At 35.6% G+C, this 19774-nt stretch overlaps 1 protein-coding gene across 6 annotated transcripts in view; it reads left to right on the top strand.

Moving 5' to 3' along the window:
- SCAF11 (SR-related CTD associated factor 11) overlaps positions 1-19774 on the top strand; it is a 67213-nt gene that overhangs the window by 35207 nt on the left and 12232 nt on the right. For all 6 annotated transcript variants that reach the window (XM_021092989.1, XM_021092990.1, XM_005664158.3 and 3 more), the window contains 3 exons: positions 1865-1926; positions 18807-18865; positions 19035-19144. In XM_021092989.1, the coding sequence (XP_020948648.1) occupies positions 1865-1926; positions 18807-18865; positions 19035-19144 (231 nt within the window). The remainder of the gene's footprint in view (positions 1-1864; positions 1927-18806; positions 18866-19034; positions 19145-19774) is intronic.

Here is a 19774-nt window from a genome sequence, read left to right as displayed (position 1 = left end):
TATGGACAAAAGGTAGAAAGTAGCCATTGATGCAGCATACCATTCTTCATGAGACAGTTGTAATTGGAATTACTCATTATCTTTTTCATTTTTCTTCTGTTAATATAATAAGACACTTGCTACCTATTTTAACAAATGTTTGTTAAAATTTTTAATCATGTTTGGATTTGTTTCTTTAACTGCTCTTCTTAAAACATAATTGTCCAGAAATACTTAGTACTCAAGTATAACAGGTACTAACATTTTTAGAAATAACTGATTATTATACATTTAAAATTTAATCCCTTTTGATCTGAAATATATTTTAGAGCTGTCTGAAAATTGTATTCTTTTTTTTTTTTTTTTTTACTTTAGGGTCGCACCCACGGCATATTAAAGTTCCCAGGATAGGGGTCGAATCAGAGCTGCAGCTGCCAGCCTTTGCCACAGCCACAGCAGCCAGATCCGAGCCATGTTGGCAATCTACACTGCAGCTCTGGATCCTTATTAACCCATTGAGTGGGGCCGGGGATTGAACCCACGTCCTCATGGATATTAGTTGGGTTTGTTACCAGTGAGCAACAACAGAAACTCCCAAAAGTTGTATTCTTAAGTCGGTACATTGTCAAAATGTGTGACTGGGTCACTTTGCTGTATGGTAGAAATTGACAGAACACTGTAAATAAAGTATAATGGAAAAAATAAAAATCATAACATGATTTTTGAGTACATTTATGATTCTTGAGTACATTTCTTCAGAATACTAAATATCTTAATAAATTATTTAGTTACCAAAACAGTTGACAGTATTCCTTGAGGTTTATCAAATCATGCCACTAATTTATAACACATAAGGGATTCCTGGAACATTCAGTTCAAGAGCCCACCTATAACCCTATGTTAAAAACTGCAATAGAACAAATTTTTTTTTTTTTTTTTTGGTTGCACCTGCTGTGTGAAGTTCCAAGGCCAGGGATTGAACCTGCCACGCTGCTATTTTGACCTGTGCCACAGCTGCAGCAACACCAGATACTTAACCTGCTGTGCCACATGGAAACTTCCTAGAAGAGCAAATTTTAATTATGGTTTCTTTTTCTTTTAATTATATCTGAGTCACCTTTGATTCTTGCATTTATATTTGCACTTTTTTCCCAGGCATAATGAAGAAATACCTTTTGCTAGCTTCATTCTTTTTTCAGCTCCTATTCCTGGCTGTGACAATGTCCTAGAAAGGCATTTTTCCACAGTTACCAGTTCTCTTGGCTCTTGCTGAGAGGGCGGTGGTCATCATTGTATGACCTGTAACAGGGTCATACAGTGAGTGGGTCTAACAGAACTAAGGTAGACTACATACTTAACTTTTTTTCTAAAGGATTTGTGGTAGGGTGTTGGTATAGGGAAATAACAGATGCAAAATAATAATTTGCTTTTGCCTACCAAATCAGACCCTTAATAATTTCTCACAAGGTGGAAAATTTGTTAGGTATTTACTGTACATTCTTTTTAGAGTCCTTTGAATGTTTTTAGTTTTCCTTCCATTCAGTCTTATATTTATGAGGCATATGCCTCATTTCTCCAGCACTTAGAAAATATCCATTCAGTGTTGCCTCCCTTCTAAAGCCATAAAACTCTTCTTTTTCTCATATTTTCCACCAGTTCCAAGGAAAGGGATTGCAATGGTGTTCTCCTTCTTGGTAGTGAATCTCCATTGCACTCACTGGAGTAGAGTGTTAATTAACTAAGTGGCGAGTCCAACTCATCATGCTTTTGTTGCTAAAGTTTAAAACTCAGTGCATAATAGCTTTCATTTTGGTGTGCAGTGGATTGAAAAATAAATGAGCAAAGTGACAATTTTCTCTTATTTCATCTTTATTGATGTTTACAGAAAAAATGTCATAAGAGAAGATCTATTAAGTACAAAACTTTATGACTTGAAGATGATATACAGTAAGTGACTTTTTACTTGTCTGTTCTATCTTTTTTGTTTCTTACTTTAATGCTTGTGCCAGAGTTCTTATTAGTGATATTTTGGCTTGGGAAATGGTCATACACAGAACTCTGTTGAACTCTCAACATTGTAGTCAGTTCTGTGTAAACTGCTTTCACGGGGTCATTTATACTGTTCCCTGCCTTTTCATTTTTATGCTCAACTTGAAGGATGGGAAGAGTGAATGAGTGTGAGAGAGCATGTATGTGTGTGTTGGGAACGAAAAGGAGAAAAAGGTGTTTTCCAGTTACTTGGTGGTTAGCAACCTACATTGTGGTCTTACTCCACTCATTAGTGCAGAAGTCCTTAGGAGAAATGAGATAAAATACCTCAGGGGTTAATAACTGTAAGCAGTAACAAGGGAAGTCTGTGACATTAGAAGTTAATTCATAGTTCCCAGAGGAAGTTGTGGTTTGGCTTCTAGCCACACTTTTAATTTGAAACTTCATTTGGAAATAAAACATCTCTTACATATTTATCTATATGGGCAGTTAAGTATGCCTGACTTTTGTGGTAGTGTATGGATTCTCTAATATAGGAAAGTTTTGAAGCAGGGCCTGAGAAAAATGGCACTGCAGTGCTTTGTGACTCCCCTTTGGGGCTTGTGCTGTTTATTCTAGTTCCAAAGAACAATTTACTGTGAGCTGTTTCTAAGCCGGGAGAGGTGAGCATTAGGTTACAATGAATTTCTATTTATAGATAGAATTCATTGTTCTTAAAGACCAGTGATAATCAAGTTCATTTTTTATACATTTAAATACCAAGTTTGGTTTTTGTTTTTTGATTCAATTAAGATGATCTCTCAAGATTATAGGTAACTCCAGATTTACAGATAAATAAATGTCTGTCTTTGATAATTTACCATTAAAGTGAAATTCTGGAGTTTTCTTGTGGCACAACAGGTTATGGATCCGGCATTGTCACTGTGTGGCTCAGGTTGTTTCTGTGACACAGATTTGATCCTGGCGCAGGAACTTCCACAAGCTGCAGGCATGGCCAAAATAAATAAATAAATAAAGTGGAATTCCACAAAAGGACTTTAATGGTTAGATAAGCACTTTTCTTTTGTTAAAGAACTTTAAATATCAAAACTTCTTTGTTTTTCTGTGGCATTGCTATAGGTTAACATCTTTTTTTTATGGATAGCCTTTGTTTGGTAACTCTAGGACCTGATATAAAATTTATTGCTAAGGATGATTAAACAGTGTTACAGATTTTCTGTAGATAATTTGGTTCACTCTCACTATGATAATCTTAGTTTTCAGACTGCTGTAATTTTCTTTAAGTATATACCGCCTACCTGGACTTACTTTTATTTAAAAAAAGTTTTAATTTTATTCTTTGCCCATGTCTGTGGCATGCGGAAGTTCCTGGGCCAGAGATCAAACCTGCACCATAGCAGTGACCTGAGCTGCTGCAGTGACAGCACCAGATCCTTAACCCCCTGTGTCACAGCAGAACCTGGGCTTATTTTGGGGAAGAGAAATATAGGCCTATCTTCAACCTATAGTGCTTTAGTATAGTGAAGGCCATTTATAAGAATCTGTGATTCATTTGGATTGAGAATTTGTTTTACTATTTAGAACATGAAATGATAAACAAGTTTTAGTGGACATCTTAAGCCAGTTTAATATTGAATAGCTATTCAGTTTTTTCCTTCCAATTTATTGAGATATAATTGACATACTAGGCAGTGTATAAGTTTAAAGTATATAGCTTAATGATTTGACTTATATACATCATGAAATGATTACTGCAGTGAATTTAGTGGACATCATCTTGTGTAGATACAATATTAAGTAAATAGAAAAAAAAATTTTTATTTTGATGAGAACCCTTAAGATTTACTCCCTTAACAGTTTTCATATATGATGTACAGCAGTGTTAATTTTCAAGTTGTATAGTATATCAGTAGTACTTACTCACCTTACAGCTCAAAGTGTGTATCTTTTGGCTGCCTTTATCCATTTGCCCTCCCTTTGTCTCTGAGAACCCCAAGTCTGATCTCCTTTTCTCTGATTTTTTTTTTTCAAATATAATTGACCTGCAACAGTATGTTAGTTATTGTCACACAAATTGTGATTCGATATTTCTGTACATTTCAAAATAATCACCACAGAAAGTCTATAGTTACCATATATCACCATACAAAGATAATACATAATTATTGACTATATTCCTCACACTGTACATTTCATACCTGTGACTCTTGTATTTTGCAACTGGAAGTTTGTACCTCTTAATCTCCCTTACCTATTTGTCTCTTCCCCTTAGCCATGTCCCCTCTTCCAATCAGTATGTTCTCTGTATCTGTGACTCTTTTGTTTAGCTATGCTTGTTTATTTGTTTAGTTTTTTAGATTCCACGTGTAAGTGAAATTGTATAGTATTTGTATTTCTTTGACTTATTTCACTTAGCACAATTCCTTGAAGGTCCATTCATGTCACAAATGGCAAGATTTTGTTGTTTTTTATGGCTAAGTAATATTCCTCTGTGTGTGTGTGTGTGTGTGTGTGTGTGTGTGTGTGTGATCTTTATGCATTCATCTTTTGATTCACTTAGGTTGCTTCCATATCTTAGTTATTATAAATAATGCCAGAGTGTACTGTGAACGTGGAGTGCGTATGTCTTTTTGAATGAGTGTTTTTATTTTCTCCAGATAAACACCCAAGAATGGAATTATTCGACTGAGCGGTAGTTCTATTTTTAATTTTTTGAGACTCTCCATCCTGTTTTCCATAGTGGCTGCATCAGTTTATATTCCCACCAGTAGTGCACAAAGGTTCCTTTTTCTCCACATCATTGCCAACACTTATTTGTTATTATCAAAAGATAGTAACTGTTCTGATGGATGTGAGATGATAGCTTTTCCCTGACATTTAGTGATGTTGAGCTTATCTTTTCTGGTGCCTGTTGACCCTCTGTAGGTCTTCTTTGGGAAAACGTCTGTTCAGCATTTGCTAATTTTTTAATCAAGTTGTTTATTTTGATAATAAGTTCTGTGAGTTCTTAATCCCTTATTTGATAAATTGTTTGCAAATATCTTCTCCCATGCAGTAGATGACCTTTTTATTTTGTTGATACTTTGGTGTCCACAGCTTTTTAGTTTGATATTCCATTTGATTATTTTTTAATTCCCTTGTCTAAGAAAATATATCCCAAAAAATATTACTAAGACCAGTTTGCCTATGTTTTCTTGTAGAAATTTCGTTTTCAGGTCTTACATTTAAGTCTTTAATCCATTTTGAATTTATTTTTGTGCATGATGTGGGAGAGCTGTCCATTTTGATCCCTTTGCATATAGCTATTTGGTTGTCCCATTACCACTTATTAAAGAGACTGTCTTTTCCCCATTGTATGTTCTTGCCTTCTTTGTTGTAAATTAATTAATTGCCCATAAGTGTAGATTTATTTCTGAGTTCTCTATTCTGTTCCATTGATCAGTGTATCTGTTTTGTGCCAGTACCATACTATTTAGATAACTGTAGCTTTGTAGTGTACTTTGAGATCAGGGAGTGTGATACCACCAGCTTTGTTCTTCTTTCTCAAGATCGTTTTGGCTACTCAGGATCTTTTCTGTTTCCATACAAATTTTAGAATTATTTGCTCTAGTTTTGTGAAAAATGCCACTGGTATTTCTGTAGAAATTGCATTGAATCTATAGATTACCATGGATAATATTTTAACAGTATTCTTCTAATCCAAGAATGTCTTTCTGTCTGTTTATGTTGTCTTCAGTTTCTTTCATCAGTGTCTTAGTTTTTCAAGTACAGATCTTTTACCTGCTTAGATTTATTCCTAGATATTTTATTCTTTTTGGTACAGTTTTGAATGGGACTGTTTTCTTAATTTATCTTCCTGATAGTTTGTTGTTAGAGTAGAGAAATATAACAGATTTCTGTATATTAATTTTGTATCCTGTAACTTTACCAAATTTATTGATGAATTCCAGTAGTTCTTTTTGGTGGCATCTTTAGGATTTTCTGTGTATAGTAGAATCTTGTCATCTATAGTGATAGTTTTATTTTTTCTTTCCAATTTCGATTGCTTTTATTTCTTGTCTGATTGCTGTGGCTAGGATTTCCAGAACTATGTTGAAAAAGGCAGTGAGAGTATCATCCTTGTCTTGTGTCTGATCTTCTGTTGAGTATGACATTAGCTGTAGGTTTGTCATATATGGCCTTTATTATGTTCCCTCTATATCCACTTTGTTGAGTTATTATCATAAAGGGATGTTGAATTTTGTTGAAAGCCTTCCTGCATCTGTTAATGTTATCATACAATTTTTCTTCTTCAGTTTGTTAATGAATAGCACGTTGATTGATTTGTGGACATTGAACCATTCTTTCATCCCTGAGATAACTCCCACTTAATGATGGTGTATGATCCTTTTAATCTACTATCGAAATTGGTTTGCTAATATCTTAATTGAAAACTTTTGGATGTGTGTTCATCAGTTACACTGGCTTGTAGTTTTCTTTTTTGTGATATCTTAGTCTTTTTTAGTCTTAGAGTTGCTGGCCATGTAGAATGAATTTGGAAGCATTACTTCCTCTGCAGATTTTTAAAATAGTTTGAGAAGGATAGGCTTTAACTCTTCTCTCAGTGTTTGGTAGAGTTCACCTTTGAAACTATCTGGTCCTGGACTTTTTTTGTGGGAGTTTAAAAATTTTGAACACTTAATTTTAAATTATAATTTTTTTAAAAAATGTATTTCCTGCCAGAAGGTTAACATTGTCCAAGGCCTGTAACCTAATGCCATGTCTACTTATGTTAGGATGTCTGAAGTCATTTGTTTGGTTTAGGACAGGCAGAAATATTGCTAATACTTTGTGAGTACGTAGAAGAAGAGTACTAATAATACTTTTATAATTATGAGCCTCTGTACATACCTATATATATATATACCTATGTAATGTCTTAACAAGTCTGGATTGAGTTGAGGGGTACTGAGTACTTATTGATTACCCATTTAGTTTTTTTCTATGATGTTACTTTTTACCTGAGGAATTTAATACATCCAGTTTGGCCAGCTTTTTTTCCTGCACTGAGATAGATTATGTACTTCATGAAATAACTCATATTTAAGTTTTACGTAAACTTTAATGAAAATTACTCAGATGTAAAATCTACATCCAAACTTGGAATATACTCAGTATGAGATTTTCACATTAGGAGAGTATAAAAGGGAAGTGAGATGCACTCATTCATTCAACAAACTTAGGCTCTTACAGGTGTAGTAGTGCGTAAAACATTATCTTTTGTGGACATGAGAAAGAGAAATGTATAATTTTTAAAAGTTAATTATACAGTATGACAGGTGTTGAGAAGTGCTTTAAAGAATAAAGTAGGGATAAAGGGTTATGACATCCTGGAGGTGATTATCTTATAAGGCATTAGGGGAAGCCTCACAGCTAAGATTATATTTGAACTGCAATCTAGAAGTAGGGGCTCAAGCCATAACGGTATCTTTGAGGAGAGTGTTCCAGGAAAGGGAACTGCAAATGAAAAAGCCCTAAGACAGGAGCATTCACTGTGTGTTCAAGGAATAAGATGGAGATCAGTATGACTAGCACAGTTGAGTTAGGTAAGGGGTGGAGGAAGAGTAAGACATTGGTCAGGAGATCATTTATGGCTTGTGTAAGATGAGACACATTTTCATGGATAGTATGGACTGACATGATATTAAAGGATCATTTGACTATTAAGGTTAGAATAGTTCATAGGAGGGCAATATTCTCATAGGAGGACTGAGAGTCTAGTTTGGTGGCTGTTTTCTAGGCCACTGATTATAGTGGCTTGGGCCAAGAAGATATTAGGGGAAGTAGTGAGAAGTGTCTCACTTCTATAAATGATGTATTTTAAAGGTGAAATTAACAGGATTTGCTGATGATTTGGATGTGGGGTAAAGAAAGAAGTCAAGAATGACTCTAAGGTCTTGGCCTGAGTAACTTTTAAAGTGATGCTGCCAGTTACTGAGATGGGGAAGGCTGATAGAATATTTGGGACATTATAATAAAGGATTCTCTTTTGGACTGTATGTCTTATGTAGATTATATATATCTTATATAGATGCCTACTCTACAACCAAGTTGAGATGCTCTAAAAAAAAAAAAAAAAAAATGGGAGTTCCCATCGTGGCGCAATGGTTAACGAATCCAACTAGGAACCATGAGGTTGCGGGTTTGGTCCCTGCCCTTGCTCGGTGGGTTAACGATCCGGCGTTGCTGTGAGCTGCAGTGTAGGTTGCAGACGCGGCTCGGATCCCGCGTTGCTGTGGCTGTGGCGTAGGCAGGTGGCTACAGCTCCGATTAGACCCCCAGCCTGGGAACCTCCATATGCCATGGGAGTGGCCCAAGAAATAGCAAAAAACAAAAAAAAAAAAAAAAAAGGATGTTTACGTGTCATGCAAATAAGATCTTTTCCTCTGTGGATTGTCTTAGTGGTAATTGGTTCATGTTGATAGATGAATTTATGCTTAGCTCCTCAGTTAAATAGATGGTTTCTTCCAGTTGTCATTTCTTTCCTCACTCCTGACTTCAGGCAAAAATATTAAAGACCATGATCAGAAATAAGACTGGAGAGGAAGATTGAGGTTGTCATAGTTGAGCAATAAAGCAGAAATGTCTGCATATTATAAAAGAGTAATGTTATATGAGTTGATAACATAATAAAAGTTCTTTTTTCCACTGGATTACAAAGTGGTGAAACTATTTTAGGAAAACTAATTCAGTAAAAGGTATTCCAAAAAGTTAGGAAGCCAAGTATCTGCTCGAAAAATTCTAGAGCTATCTCTGTCTTCTCAGATTGTGTTTCGTTTTGTCTTTATGACTCTTTTAGCATACGCCTTATTTGATCATTTCTGAGAACCTATTTCTTCACATTCTAACATCTCTGAAATGGGAGTTTGTCTTACCGTTTGTCCTGTATGATCACTCTTGACCAAGCAGCATACTGTCTCTCACTGTATCAGCATACAAAGCGCTATCATTAAATTTGGAGGATAGCAGAAACTTAGCAGAAAATCTATAGGTTTTCTTAGAATTTTAGAATTTCTTAGAATTTCTAGAATTCTCTTAATCCCTAGACCCCCTAATTGAGAGTGAACTAGGGGAGATTCATCAGATATGTGTGCCAGCACTTTCAAGAAAGTTGTAAGTTGGCTAATTCCTCATACTTAATTGCAAAGCCAGTGTATGAAGCCGTTAGCAATGGTTTAGTTCTTTTATAGACTTCCTGAAGAAATGCCACTGTTCTTTTTTTCTTTTTTACAGTTTTATTGAGATATAATTGACATATAGCACTGTACACGCATAAAGTATACAGCATGAAATGATTATCACAAAAGTTTAGTGAACAGCCATCATCTTACATAGATACAACATTTAAAGAAATAGAAAAAAATGTTTTTCCTTGTGATGAGAATTAGGAATTTCTCCCTTAACAACTTTCACATATAAGGTATCACAGAGTTAATTATATTTGTCATGTTGTACGTTACATCTCCCATACTAATTTATCATATAGCTGGGAGCTTGCACCTTTTGGCTGTCTTTATCCAATTCCCCCCTTCTCCCACTCTGCGCCTATGGTAACCACAAATCTGATCCCTTTTTCTATGACTTTGTTTGTTTTGAAGTGTAATTGAACTCTACAACACTATATTCGTTTTCCTGGTACACAACATAATGATTTAATAGTTCTGTACATTTCAAAATGATTATCATGGTAAGTCCACTTACCACCTGTCGCCATACAAAGTTATTACATAATTATTGACTATATTTCCCACAGATAATCACTGTTCTTGATAGCACCGAGAATGATGTCATGTGAAAGTGGTCATCAACAAACTTGAGTTGAAAAATAATTAGAAAAAGTTGGATTTAACATGTAAAGAAGTTTTACAGATACCTTAACCAATTTATTATGCCTATATATTCATTTTTATTTATTAGTCAATTAAAATAAAACTGCGCTTAGATCTGTATTAATTTCCTAGAACTGCTGTAAAAAATTGATCAGAAACTTGGTGCCTTGGAGTTCCTGGTGTGGCGCAGCGGATATAATCTGACTAGGAACCATGAGGTTGCAGGTTTGATCCCTGGCCTCGCTCAGTGGGTTAAGGATCTGGTGTTGCTGTGATCTGTGGTGTAGGTTGCAGACACGGCTTGGAACCCATGTTGCTGTGGTTGTGGTGTTGGCCGACAGCTGTAGCTCTGATTAGACCCCTAGCCTGGGAACCTCCATGTGCTGTGGGTGCGGCCCTAAAAAGCAAAAAAAGAAAAAGAAAACCAGAAACTTGGTGCCTTAAAACAATAAAAACTTATTTCTCACTGTTGTGGAGGTTAGAAGTCTGAAGTCACAGTGTTGGCAGACCCATGCTTCCTCTGAATGTCTAGGGAAGATTCCTTCCTTGCCTCTTTCCCTAATTTGTGGTGGTGGCTCCTGGCAGTCCTTGGCATTCTTTGGCTTGTAGCTGCATCACTGAAATTCTCTTCATATGGCCTTCTACACTTTGTCTCCCTCTGTATCATTTTTTTGTCTGCTAAGGATACCCTCATTGGATTTAGTGGACACCCTAATCCAGTGCTGATCTTATGTCAGTCTTACTTTAATTGTATATGCCAAAACCTTGTTTCCAAAAGTCATATTCTTAGATTCCAAGTGGACATAAATTTTTTTGCGGGGGGTTGATGGGACACTTCAACCTACGACAGGGTTAAAAAGAGCTCTTTTAGTAATTATGAAATAAAACTTCTAGTTGACAAGGAAACACTGTAACGCAGCTTTGGATTGTGTTTTCTAAATAACATTTCCCAATTAAAAAAACAGGGATCCTTGAAATAAATGACTGTTTCCAGGTTTGAGGTAGTAAATAAATAAGATATGCCTGGAACTTTTTTTTTTTTTTCCTTCCTAATAATAGAAAGCAAGGAAACTTCGAAAGACTGCTAGGATTGAAACAAAAAAATCTCAATAATCAACTTGATTGTGCTTCCTCTAGCCAGAAATGGAACAATTTGAGCATCAAGAAGGATAATAACTTCAATAACTGTCAAGAAGGACAGTTATGGAAACCTGTCAGATACGTTTAAATTTATGAGTTCATTATGCTACCTTATAAGTAAACAAACAAATTGGTGTGTTTGGGAGGTGCTAAGAAGTTAACTCATTTTGAAAATCAATATATGGAAGTTCCTGTTGTGGTTCAGCAGGTAAAGAACCCGACATAGTGTCTATTAGGATGTGGGTTCTATCCCTGGCCTTGCTATGTGGGTTAAGGATCCCAGGGTGGCTCTGGCTATGGTGTAGGCTGGCAGCTGCAGGTCCAATATGACCCGTAGCTTGGGAACTTCCATATACTGCATGTGTGACCATAAAAAGGAAAGTGAAAGAAAGAAAATCAATATATGAAGGGAAAGATACAATCTACCTTGCCTTTCATGTGTAAACTATACATCAAGGTAATCGAACAAGTAATAAAGGAAAGTTTATTTTTATAGAAGTATTTCACCAAATAATTGCAGATGAATAATGGCATTTGAATATCAGCATTTTGTAAATGCTCATGAATGAATGGGTCTAGGCATTGAACAACAGTGGCTGTTAGCATCACAAGAGACAGCCAAATATTAAACACCTCCTGTGGAAATAAGTAACAAATATGCAGTTGTGTGACCAAAAAAAACCCACACAAACCCAAAAAACAAAAACCTGCATCCGGAGTTTCCACCGTGGCTCAGCGGTCAGTGAACCTAATTAGGAACCATGAGGTTGCGGGTTCAATCCCTGGCCTTGCTCAGTGGGTTAAGGATTCGGCGTTGCTGTGAGCTGTGGTGTAGGTCACAGACACGGCTTGGATCTGGCATTGCTATGGCTGTGTTGTAGGCCGGCAGGTACAGCTCCAATTCGGTCCCTAGCCTGGGAACCTCCATATGCCATGGGTGTGGCCCTAAAAATTAAAAAACAAAACAAAACACCTGCATCCGATTAATAAGTCTTACTACTAATTTATAAGATATACAGAGATAGAAACACATAAGTTAGGTGACAACAAGGAGATGCAATCAGCAAAATGTAGTTCATGGACAAATGACCTGGTTTCTTCTGTCAAAAAATTCCAAGGAGATTAAAAGTAGGAGAAGTAGACTAAAAGAGACAAGAGAAACATTCACCTAATCACATTTGGATTATTTTGATCCTTATTCTAATGTGTAAAAAAGAAAGGAAGATGTATCTATTACTTTATGGACAGTTGGGGAAAAATGAACATTAGGTGCTTAGTATTGAGTTATTGCGGGTTTTTTGTTCATTTACTTGTGAGAATGGTATTAAGAACATTTTTTCCCCAAAGAGCACTTTTAGAGTTAGTCATATACGTATTAAAGTGATATGACGTCTGGAATTTGTCTCAAAGTGACCTTGAAGGTAGTAGATAAAGTAACAGTATATGTGAATTAATAATTGTGGAGGCTGGGATATGGGTATAACAGAGTTTCAGAATTATGCTAGTCACTCTATTTTGTATTTGTTTGAAATTTTCAGTAATTAAAAAAATGTGTCATGAGAATTTGCTCATTTTCCCTTCATAGTGGTACATAAAATAATTCAAGTTCTTACAGTAAACTTCAGAAAAATAAAATATATTAGCTTGTTTTGTGTTTTTTTCCTAGGTAAGATTTTAAGTTTCTTGTGGGTAGTGATTTTGTTTTCTATATTGCATTTCCTAGGATATCATACAGAATGATAATGGTAGTTAAGTACTTAGTATTTGATTGCCTTTGGCTAAAACCACCTGATAATGAAAGGAAACTGATATAGGAAACAGACTTCAAAAAGCTTAAGTAATAAAAACATGCATAAAAATAAAAACTACTTTCAGGAAAGAAGTTTTCTCTAGTGAAGGCAAAGAGGCTGAAACAAAGAGATTAATATAAAAGTAAAATAGGTAACTGTTAATAGTTAAATCTGCTCTGTAAGTGTCCTTGTTTGTACTTTATGGAATGTTCAGAATTGTTCATAATTATAAACTTTAAAAGAGTTTTAAAAAGCTAAGTATCTTGGTCAAGATTACACAGTTGGAACAGACAGAATTTGATTGAATCCTCTGACTCATATCTCATCCTACCACAGACTAATGGTAAAGTATCATGTTGTTAATGTTACCTTAAGTCTCTCACTTTAGGGTTGTCTACAGCCTTTATAACTCAAATTTTTGCTTTATTCTAATGGGTCAATATAAATAGTGAGTGCCCGTTCCCTACTTAATAGACCAGTTAACCTTGATTATTTTGTGTTTCCTTTCAGAAATGTAATAGATAACATTTTTTCCCCCTTTCAGGCTAAAGTTTATAAACCATAGCTATAGGAATAGAATAACTAATAATTTTAACCTTTATTTTTCATGTTCATTATGAGATTTCTTAGATAATAATTATTAGCAAACTGCATTGTAAGATTAAGAGAATCTGGAGTTCCCTCTGTGACACAGTGAGTTAAGAATCCGACTGCAGTGGCTCTTTGATCCCCAGCCTGACACAGTGGGTTAAAGGATCTGTCATTGCCACAGCTGCAATGTGTGGCATAGTTCACAGCTGTGGCTGACCTGGCATAGGTCGAAGCTGTGGCTCAGATTCAGTCCCTGGCCTGGGAACTTTCATAAGCCATGGGTTAGCCATTTAAAAAAAAAAGGATTAAGAGAATGTATAAATGTTACTGTGATTGGCTCAAACTTTAGAGGCAGTAACGAACCTATCATGCAAGAAAGAAGCAACCTTGAACCCTTAGATGTAGGCCCTTAATGACTGAGCAAGGAACTAAGAGACACAAATTAGAGTTAGTGGGAAATTGTGCAGATAAAGAACATTTTTATCTGTTTACCCAGTTATACTGAGCAGGAACCATAGTGTCCAAAGGGTTGTATAAATTTCTTTTTATGAAAGAACTTGAAGGAGTTCCTATTGAGGCTTAGAGGTAATGAACCTAGCTAATATCCATGAGGACGCGGGTTCGGTCCTTGGCCTCACTCTGTGTGTTCAAAGGGATCTAGTGTGGCCGTGAGCTGTGGTATAGGTCGAAGACGTGACTCGGATCCCATGTTGCTGTGGCTGTGGTGTAGGCCAGGGCTACAGCTTGAATTTGACCCCTAGCCTGGGAACTTCCATATGCTGCAGGTACGGCCCTAAAAAGACCCCCATTAAAAAAAAGAGCTTGAGAAAATATTGTCTGTCTCCTTAATGAATGCTAATTGCATTCTTTAATTATTTCAAGTTTTTCAAAGTGGGAAGGGATGGTTCTTTGAACATTTCCTGTGTGACTTTCTACCCGAAGTTACTATTTTTATATTATATTGTACTCAAAATAATGAATAGAGTGATGAAATTATGAAATTGTTTTATCTGGATTAGAAATTATTAGTGAAACATTTGTTAAAACTCTAACAGGTTATGGACAATATTGGAAGTTGGGCCACTTGGGTTTTGTAATGGTTTTTTTTTGGGGGGGGGTCTTTTTAGGGCTACACCTGTGGCGTATGGAGATTCTCAGGCTAGGGGTCGAATTCGAGGTGTAGCTGCCAGCCTACACCACAGCCATAGCAATGGCCAGATGGCCAGATCCGTGCTGCATCTGTGACCTACACCACAGCTCATTGCAACTCCAGATCCTTAACCCACTTAGCAAAGCCAGGGATCAAACCTGTGTCCTCATGGATTGGTTTCCACTGAGCCAGGTCGGGAACTCCTGTACTGGTTTTTCATCTGTGATTCTAGTAATATTATATAAACTGTTTAATTTACTTTCTTTAATGAAGGTAATATTGTCTTACTTGGAGGTATTGTGAAAGATTGGACAGTGTACCTTTTGGCAAATTTGTTAAGAAACTATCACTTTCACTCTTTAGTCATACCGGATAACTGAGTTGTCATACTCTTTAAATTTTAACCTCCTTTATGTACTTTGTCCTTCGAATGAACATTAATCTTTGGTTTAGGCTAATAGTTTATAATTGATGTAGTTTATAAAAAGTATCTTTTTTTCAGGCATTTCTTAATTCCTTAAGTACATGCTAGATCTGTTTAATTATGGCTTTATTAATTTGGGATCAATTAAACTTTAACTGGGTGCCTGCCAAGTCCTGGGCTCAAACTTAGAGGCTTTGTTATATTGTTTGTATTGTAAAAAATGATGTCATGAGACATCTTTTGAGATATGCTGGATTATTAAAAATAAGCTTCCTGTTAAGCATAACAGATTGAGCACCTGTTTAATTCTCTAATCCCTCCCAGAATCCTATGGAAATGACAATAAAGGAATGTAAAGAAAAATAAAAATTTAAAGCCACAAAGTCAAGAGAACTGGAGAGAAGGGACAGCAGATGAGATGTCTACAAAATAGAAGTTTGAAAATGGTGGTTTGAGGCAAATGGTTAACTGTCTTAGCAGAAAGCTGAAACCTAAACCTTTCTTGGAACTGCCAATATAATAGAGAGCAATACAGAGCCAAAAGAAAGGGGCCTGATAGAACAAACCTAATACTGGGAAATAGGGAACAACTTAGAAATTAATATCCTCAGAAATTGGAGAAGGGATAGTTTATCAATGAGACAAGAAAGGACTAAAAAAGAAACTTTTGGAAATTAAGGATTATATAGCAAAAATTTTAAAAATTGAATTGGAATAGAACATGACTGAGAAATCTCAGCAAGTTGAACAGAAGTCAAAGAGATGATAGATTTAGTCCATGAGGTTCAGTACTGAATACTAAAATTCCAGATGGGAAGAATAAAACAGAAGGCATAAAGTTATCAAGAAAATTACGACAAAAGAAAATTTCCCAGAATGGTAGAGTATGAGTTTCCAGATAAAGAAATTAACCTAATGCCTAGTATATGAGGAAAGAACTCCACTTAGGGGCTTCATAAAATTCTAGAACTCTGTAGAAAACAAGATTTGAAGAGCTTCTAGAGAGAGAAAATAGATCATGTATAAAAGAATGTTATCAGCCACAAAAGATGGAGTTAGGGGAGCACCTCCTTGAAAATTTTGGGTAAATTAACTACTAACCTAGAAAATTCTGTACCCACCAAACCAACAGTCAAGTGTTAAGAGAGAATAGACTTTTGCAAATGCATTAAGAGCTCAAAAATTCATTCTTTTCTCTTAATTATACTGGAGGATATATAAGCTTCACTTAATGAGAAAGTAAAGAAACAATGTGAAATTCAGAAAATGAGTTGCAACACAGGAAGAAGATAAAGGAGATAGATTATCAAGATGTTAGAGGACAGTCCCAGAATGATGGTTGAACTGTAGCTTTTAGAGTTACCAGTTCAGGTTGGAACAAGTCAAAGAAAAAATATTTGGAAGAAAGTGGGAAGCAGACTTGAGGGGTGAGTTGACATATTTGAGTGTATTAAGAAGTTGTTTAGCTAAAGAAATGATAATATAAGAAAGAAAAAAAAAGCAAAGCAGTTATTAACCCTAAGAAAAGCAAGAAGTTGTACAAGAAAAGTAATCATAATTCAGTACACTGTTCAGCTGAGAATAATGTTTATATAGTTATAATAATGTAGTAATCCTTAGATCAAATTCTGATATGTCAAAAATGACATTAGGGTAGAGGAGCAGAAGTCTTTATCTTTAGTAAAAAAAAAAAAAATTGGAAAATATCTGAAACCAGAGTTCCCATCGTGGCTCAGTGGAAGTGAATCTGACTAGTATGCATGAGGATGCAAGTTCGATACCTGACTTCGCTCAGTGGGTTAAGATCTGGTGATGCTGTGAGCTGTACTGGTGTAGGTCGCAGATGCTGCTCAGATCCCATGTTGCTATGGCTGTGGTATAGGCTAGCGGCTGCCGCTCTGATTCGACCATTAGCCTGGAAACTTCCATATGCTGCTGGTGTGGCCCTAAAAAAAGAAAAAAAATCTGAAACCAAAAAAATCTGGTAGTGTAACATAAACATATTATTTAGAAAGCAAATGGTAATATTAGAAGAAATAGGTAAAGGGTTTGGTGAATGCTCTGGTGGAGCTGAAATCAAGAGTGGGAATTTCTATAGTTTCTCTTTTTAAGACTAGAAGTGCTGTTTGACTTCTTTAAGTGTCTACATGCATTAGTTTGAAAAAAATTAAATGAAAAGACACAATCACTGCTGTCTAAAGGATAGAATAGTATGAGTGAACTTGTGAAATGGTCTCCAGGAAACCACAAATTTAGACAAATCTTCACTGAAGTTGCTCAGTAATTACCTGAGAATTACCCAGAAATATGTGAAATAACTTTTGGACTAGGTTTTTCCTACTTAGTATTGGCCAGAAAACTAACAGTTTTCCCATAGAGAGCATTTCTTCTAGTGGTGGCTCCTGACATAAGCTTCCAGGTGAAGGAACACAGTAAACAATATGTACTCATTTAGTATTGATTGAATGAAAACAACTCAGCAACCTTTAGGGCACTAAAAACACCATGTAGCTGCAACACAGCAATTCTCTGACTAGTTGAAGGAAATAGTTATTTCTGAGAATGTGGCTGGGTAACTGTCACACATTTTTATTCCTGGCTTCTTTAAGCACTTCAGAAAATCATCTTCATCTTTTAAGTACACATCAAAGGGTAAGAAAATAAATACTTGGATCTCAGCCAGCAACTTTCTCCCCAACCTGAAATTACATTTGTTAACAGTAGTTCTGAGTGGGACATGTGTGAAGGGTGGACAATAGCATGAAACCAAACAGCTGTTGTATAGTAATTTAAAAGAAAATTAGTATGCCACTAAGTAGAAAGGTGCTTACCACCTGGACTGACAGAAGAAAAACCCTAAATACTTAAGGTCTTGCAGGAAACAGGCCTCTCAGTCAGATTGATTGATTTTGAGCAAAGTTAGTAAGGGCCTTTGTGAGATGAGGAAGGCTCCAGTTTGAAAGACCAGTTGTCATTTGTACTTAGACTTTCTCCAAAGTTCTGAGGCGAGAACAATGACAGTACCAGCAGCAGTTTATTGCAGACATCAAGTGTATTGATAGGTAGAGATGACCTATAACATAGGCTGGATAGTAAAGAAAAAACTCAGGACGGTAACCTATAAAGATGTTAATACAGTTTTTGTGCTTAGCAGAAACTGTTTGTCTTTATCTTTCTTAACCTGGAAGTACACAAATTTTCAGATGAGACAAGTAAAACCAAAAAATAAGTCATAAGCAGTACAGTCCAAAATATTGGTGTAACAGAGAGCTGTTGTAATTAACACTTCTACTTTTCCAAATTCTGTAAAGTTTCAAGACGAAGGGAAGGGTACTTAAGTGAAGCTGGTAGTTAAATGGTAACTTAGAGTTGACAAGGGCTGGTGGCCCCAGATTCCCTGGTCAGCTCCTTAGCCACTTGAGGTAAGTTAACAGTATCTGTTGTTCATTACAGTGGGAGCTGGAAAGGACATATTTAGTACATGACTGATATTAAGTAATTTGACTTCTTTTATACACACATACACACGAACATGCACACGCACACACACACTCTTAAGCCATCTTTGTTACAAGATGGTTTAAGTTTGCACTGAGTGCCAGAAAATACTGACTAGAGTTTTGATAATAGTGTCTGAGCATAACAGTTTTATTTGCTGGACTAGTTTTCTGTATTGTGGCCTCTTATAATTTCCTTGTATCTTGGCTTAACAAGAAAAAATTAACATTTGGATCAATACAAATTCAAGTACTATTATTTTAAATGCAGTTTTTCTGCATATTTTAACTTTGTCTTGTCAATATGCCAATATCAATACTGGTTTACAACCTTTTAAAATAAAAGTTAAGACAAAATCTTTTTGTGTCTTTGTACAGGAAACTCTAAATACAGTGAAATGGGAGGAAAGAAAAATGCAATAATAAAGACAAATAAGGTTTGTTGAAGTAAAGAAAAATATTTTTGTTAGATAAATAACAGTGAATGGTTATTTAGTACCTAACTCTAGTGCCACAAATATATCAAAATATTTAAGTAGAACTATTACCTACTTCTTACGGAGAGTTTTTGTTCACTGTTTCACTAACCTCTTTTTACTCTTCTAGCCTCGAAGATCAAATCAGTGTACAAATCATTGCTTCAGAAATTTTTTCTCCAATATCTTTTCTTCTAGTAGTCACACTGGAGAATCTTCTTTTACCTGTACAGCATACTGGTTAGTATTTTCCACTTTTAATTTATGCTATTTATGTTTGATGTTTTAATTAACTTTTGGTAGAAATTTAAAACTGATTCAACATTATGAAAACCCACCTTGGTTTTTATTTTTGTTTCTTTTGGCAAATAAACCTGTTATTTTGTGACTCTTTATTATGCAGTGATTGCCTATGCTAGTAGCCTTCATTTCCATTAGTAATAAATTAAGTTGTTCTACACAAGCTTTTTATGTGACAGAGAAGTTGGCCAGTTGTTAAATTATGGGGGTAATACCTAATAAAGCAGAATCCTTTCAGAGGCGATCCAGTCACCTTTGAATCCATAGTGACTGGCGTGTAGATACTAAGTGGATATTTGAAGATTAAGTTGGGATTTTAGTATCACATGGAGTTGGCTGAATGAACAAAACATATTAAGACTATGGTTTAATTTTAGAGGTTGGCAAGGTACCAAAGAAACTAGTTACATCTGAGTAGCCTTTTGAAAAAGCTGTTCTATACCCATTTTTGGTTACAAAAATAACCATGCTTTCTTTTATTTTCTTCTGTTGTCTTATGCTTAGTTTCAGATGGCAAACTATTGCACCTAGAGTTTCGGCTGGAACTGCTTCCTGCAGCTTTGATTCATG

Source organism: Sus scrofa, chromosome 5, assembly GCF_000003025.6.
Source record: "Sus scrofa isolate TJ Tabasco breed Duroc chromosome 5, Sscrofa11.1, whole genome shotgun sequence".
Taxonomy (NCBI): domain Eukaryota; kingdom Metazoa; phylum Chordata; class Mammalia; order Artiodactyla; family Suidae; genus Sus; species Sus scrofa.
This window is presented reverse-complemented; position numbering and strand designations above follow the sequence as displayed.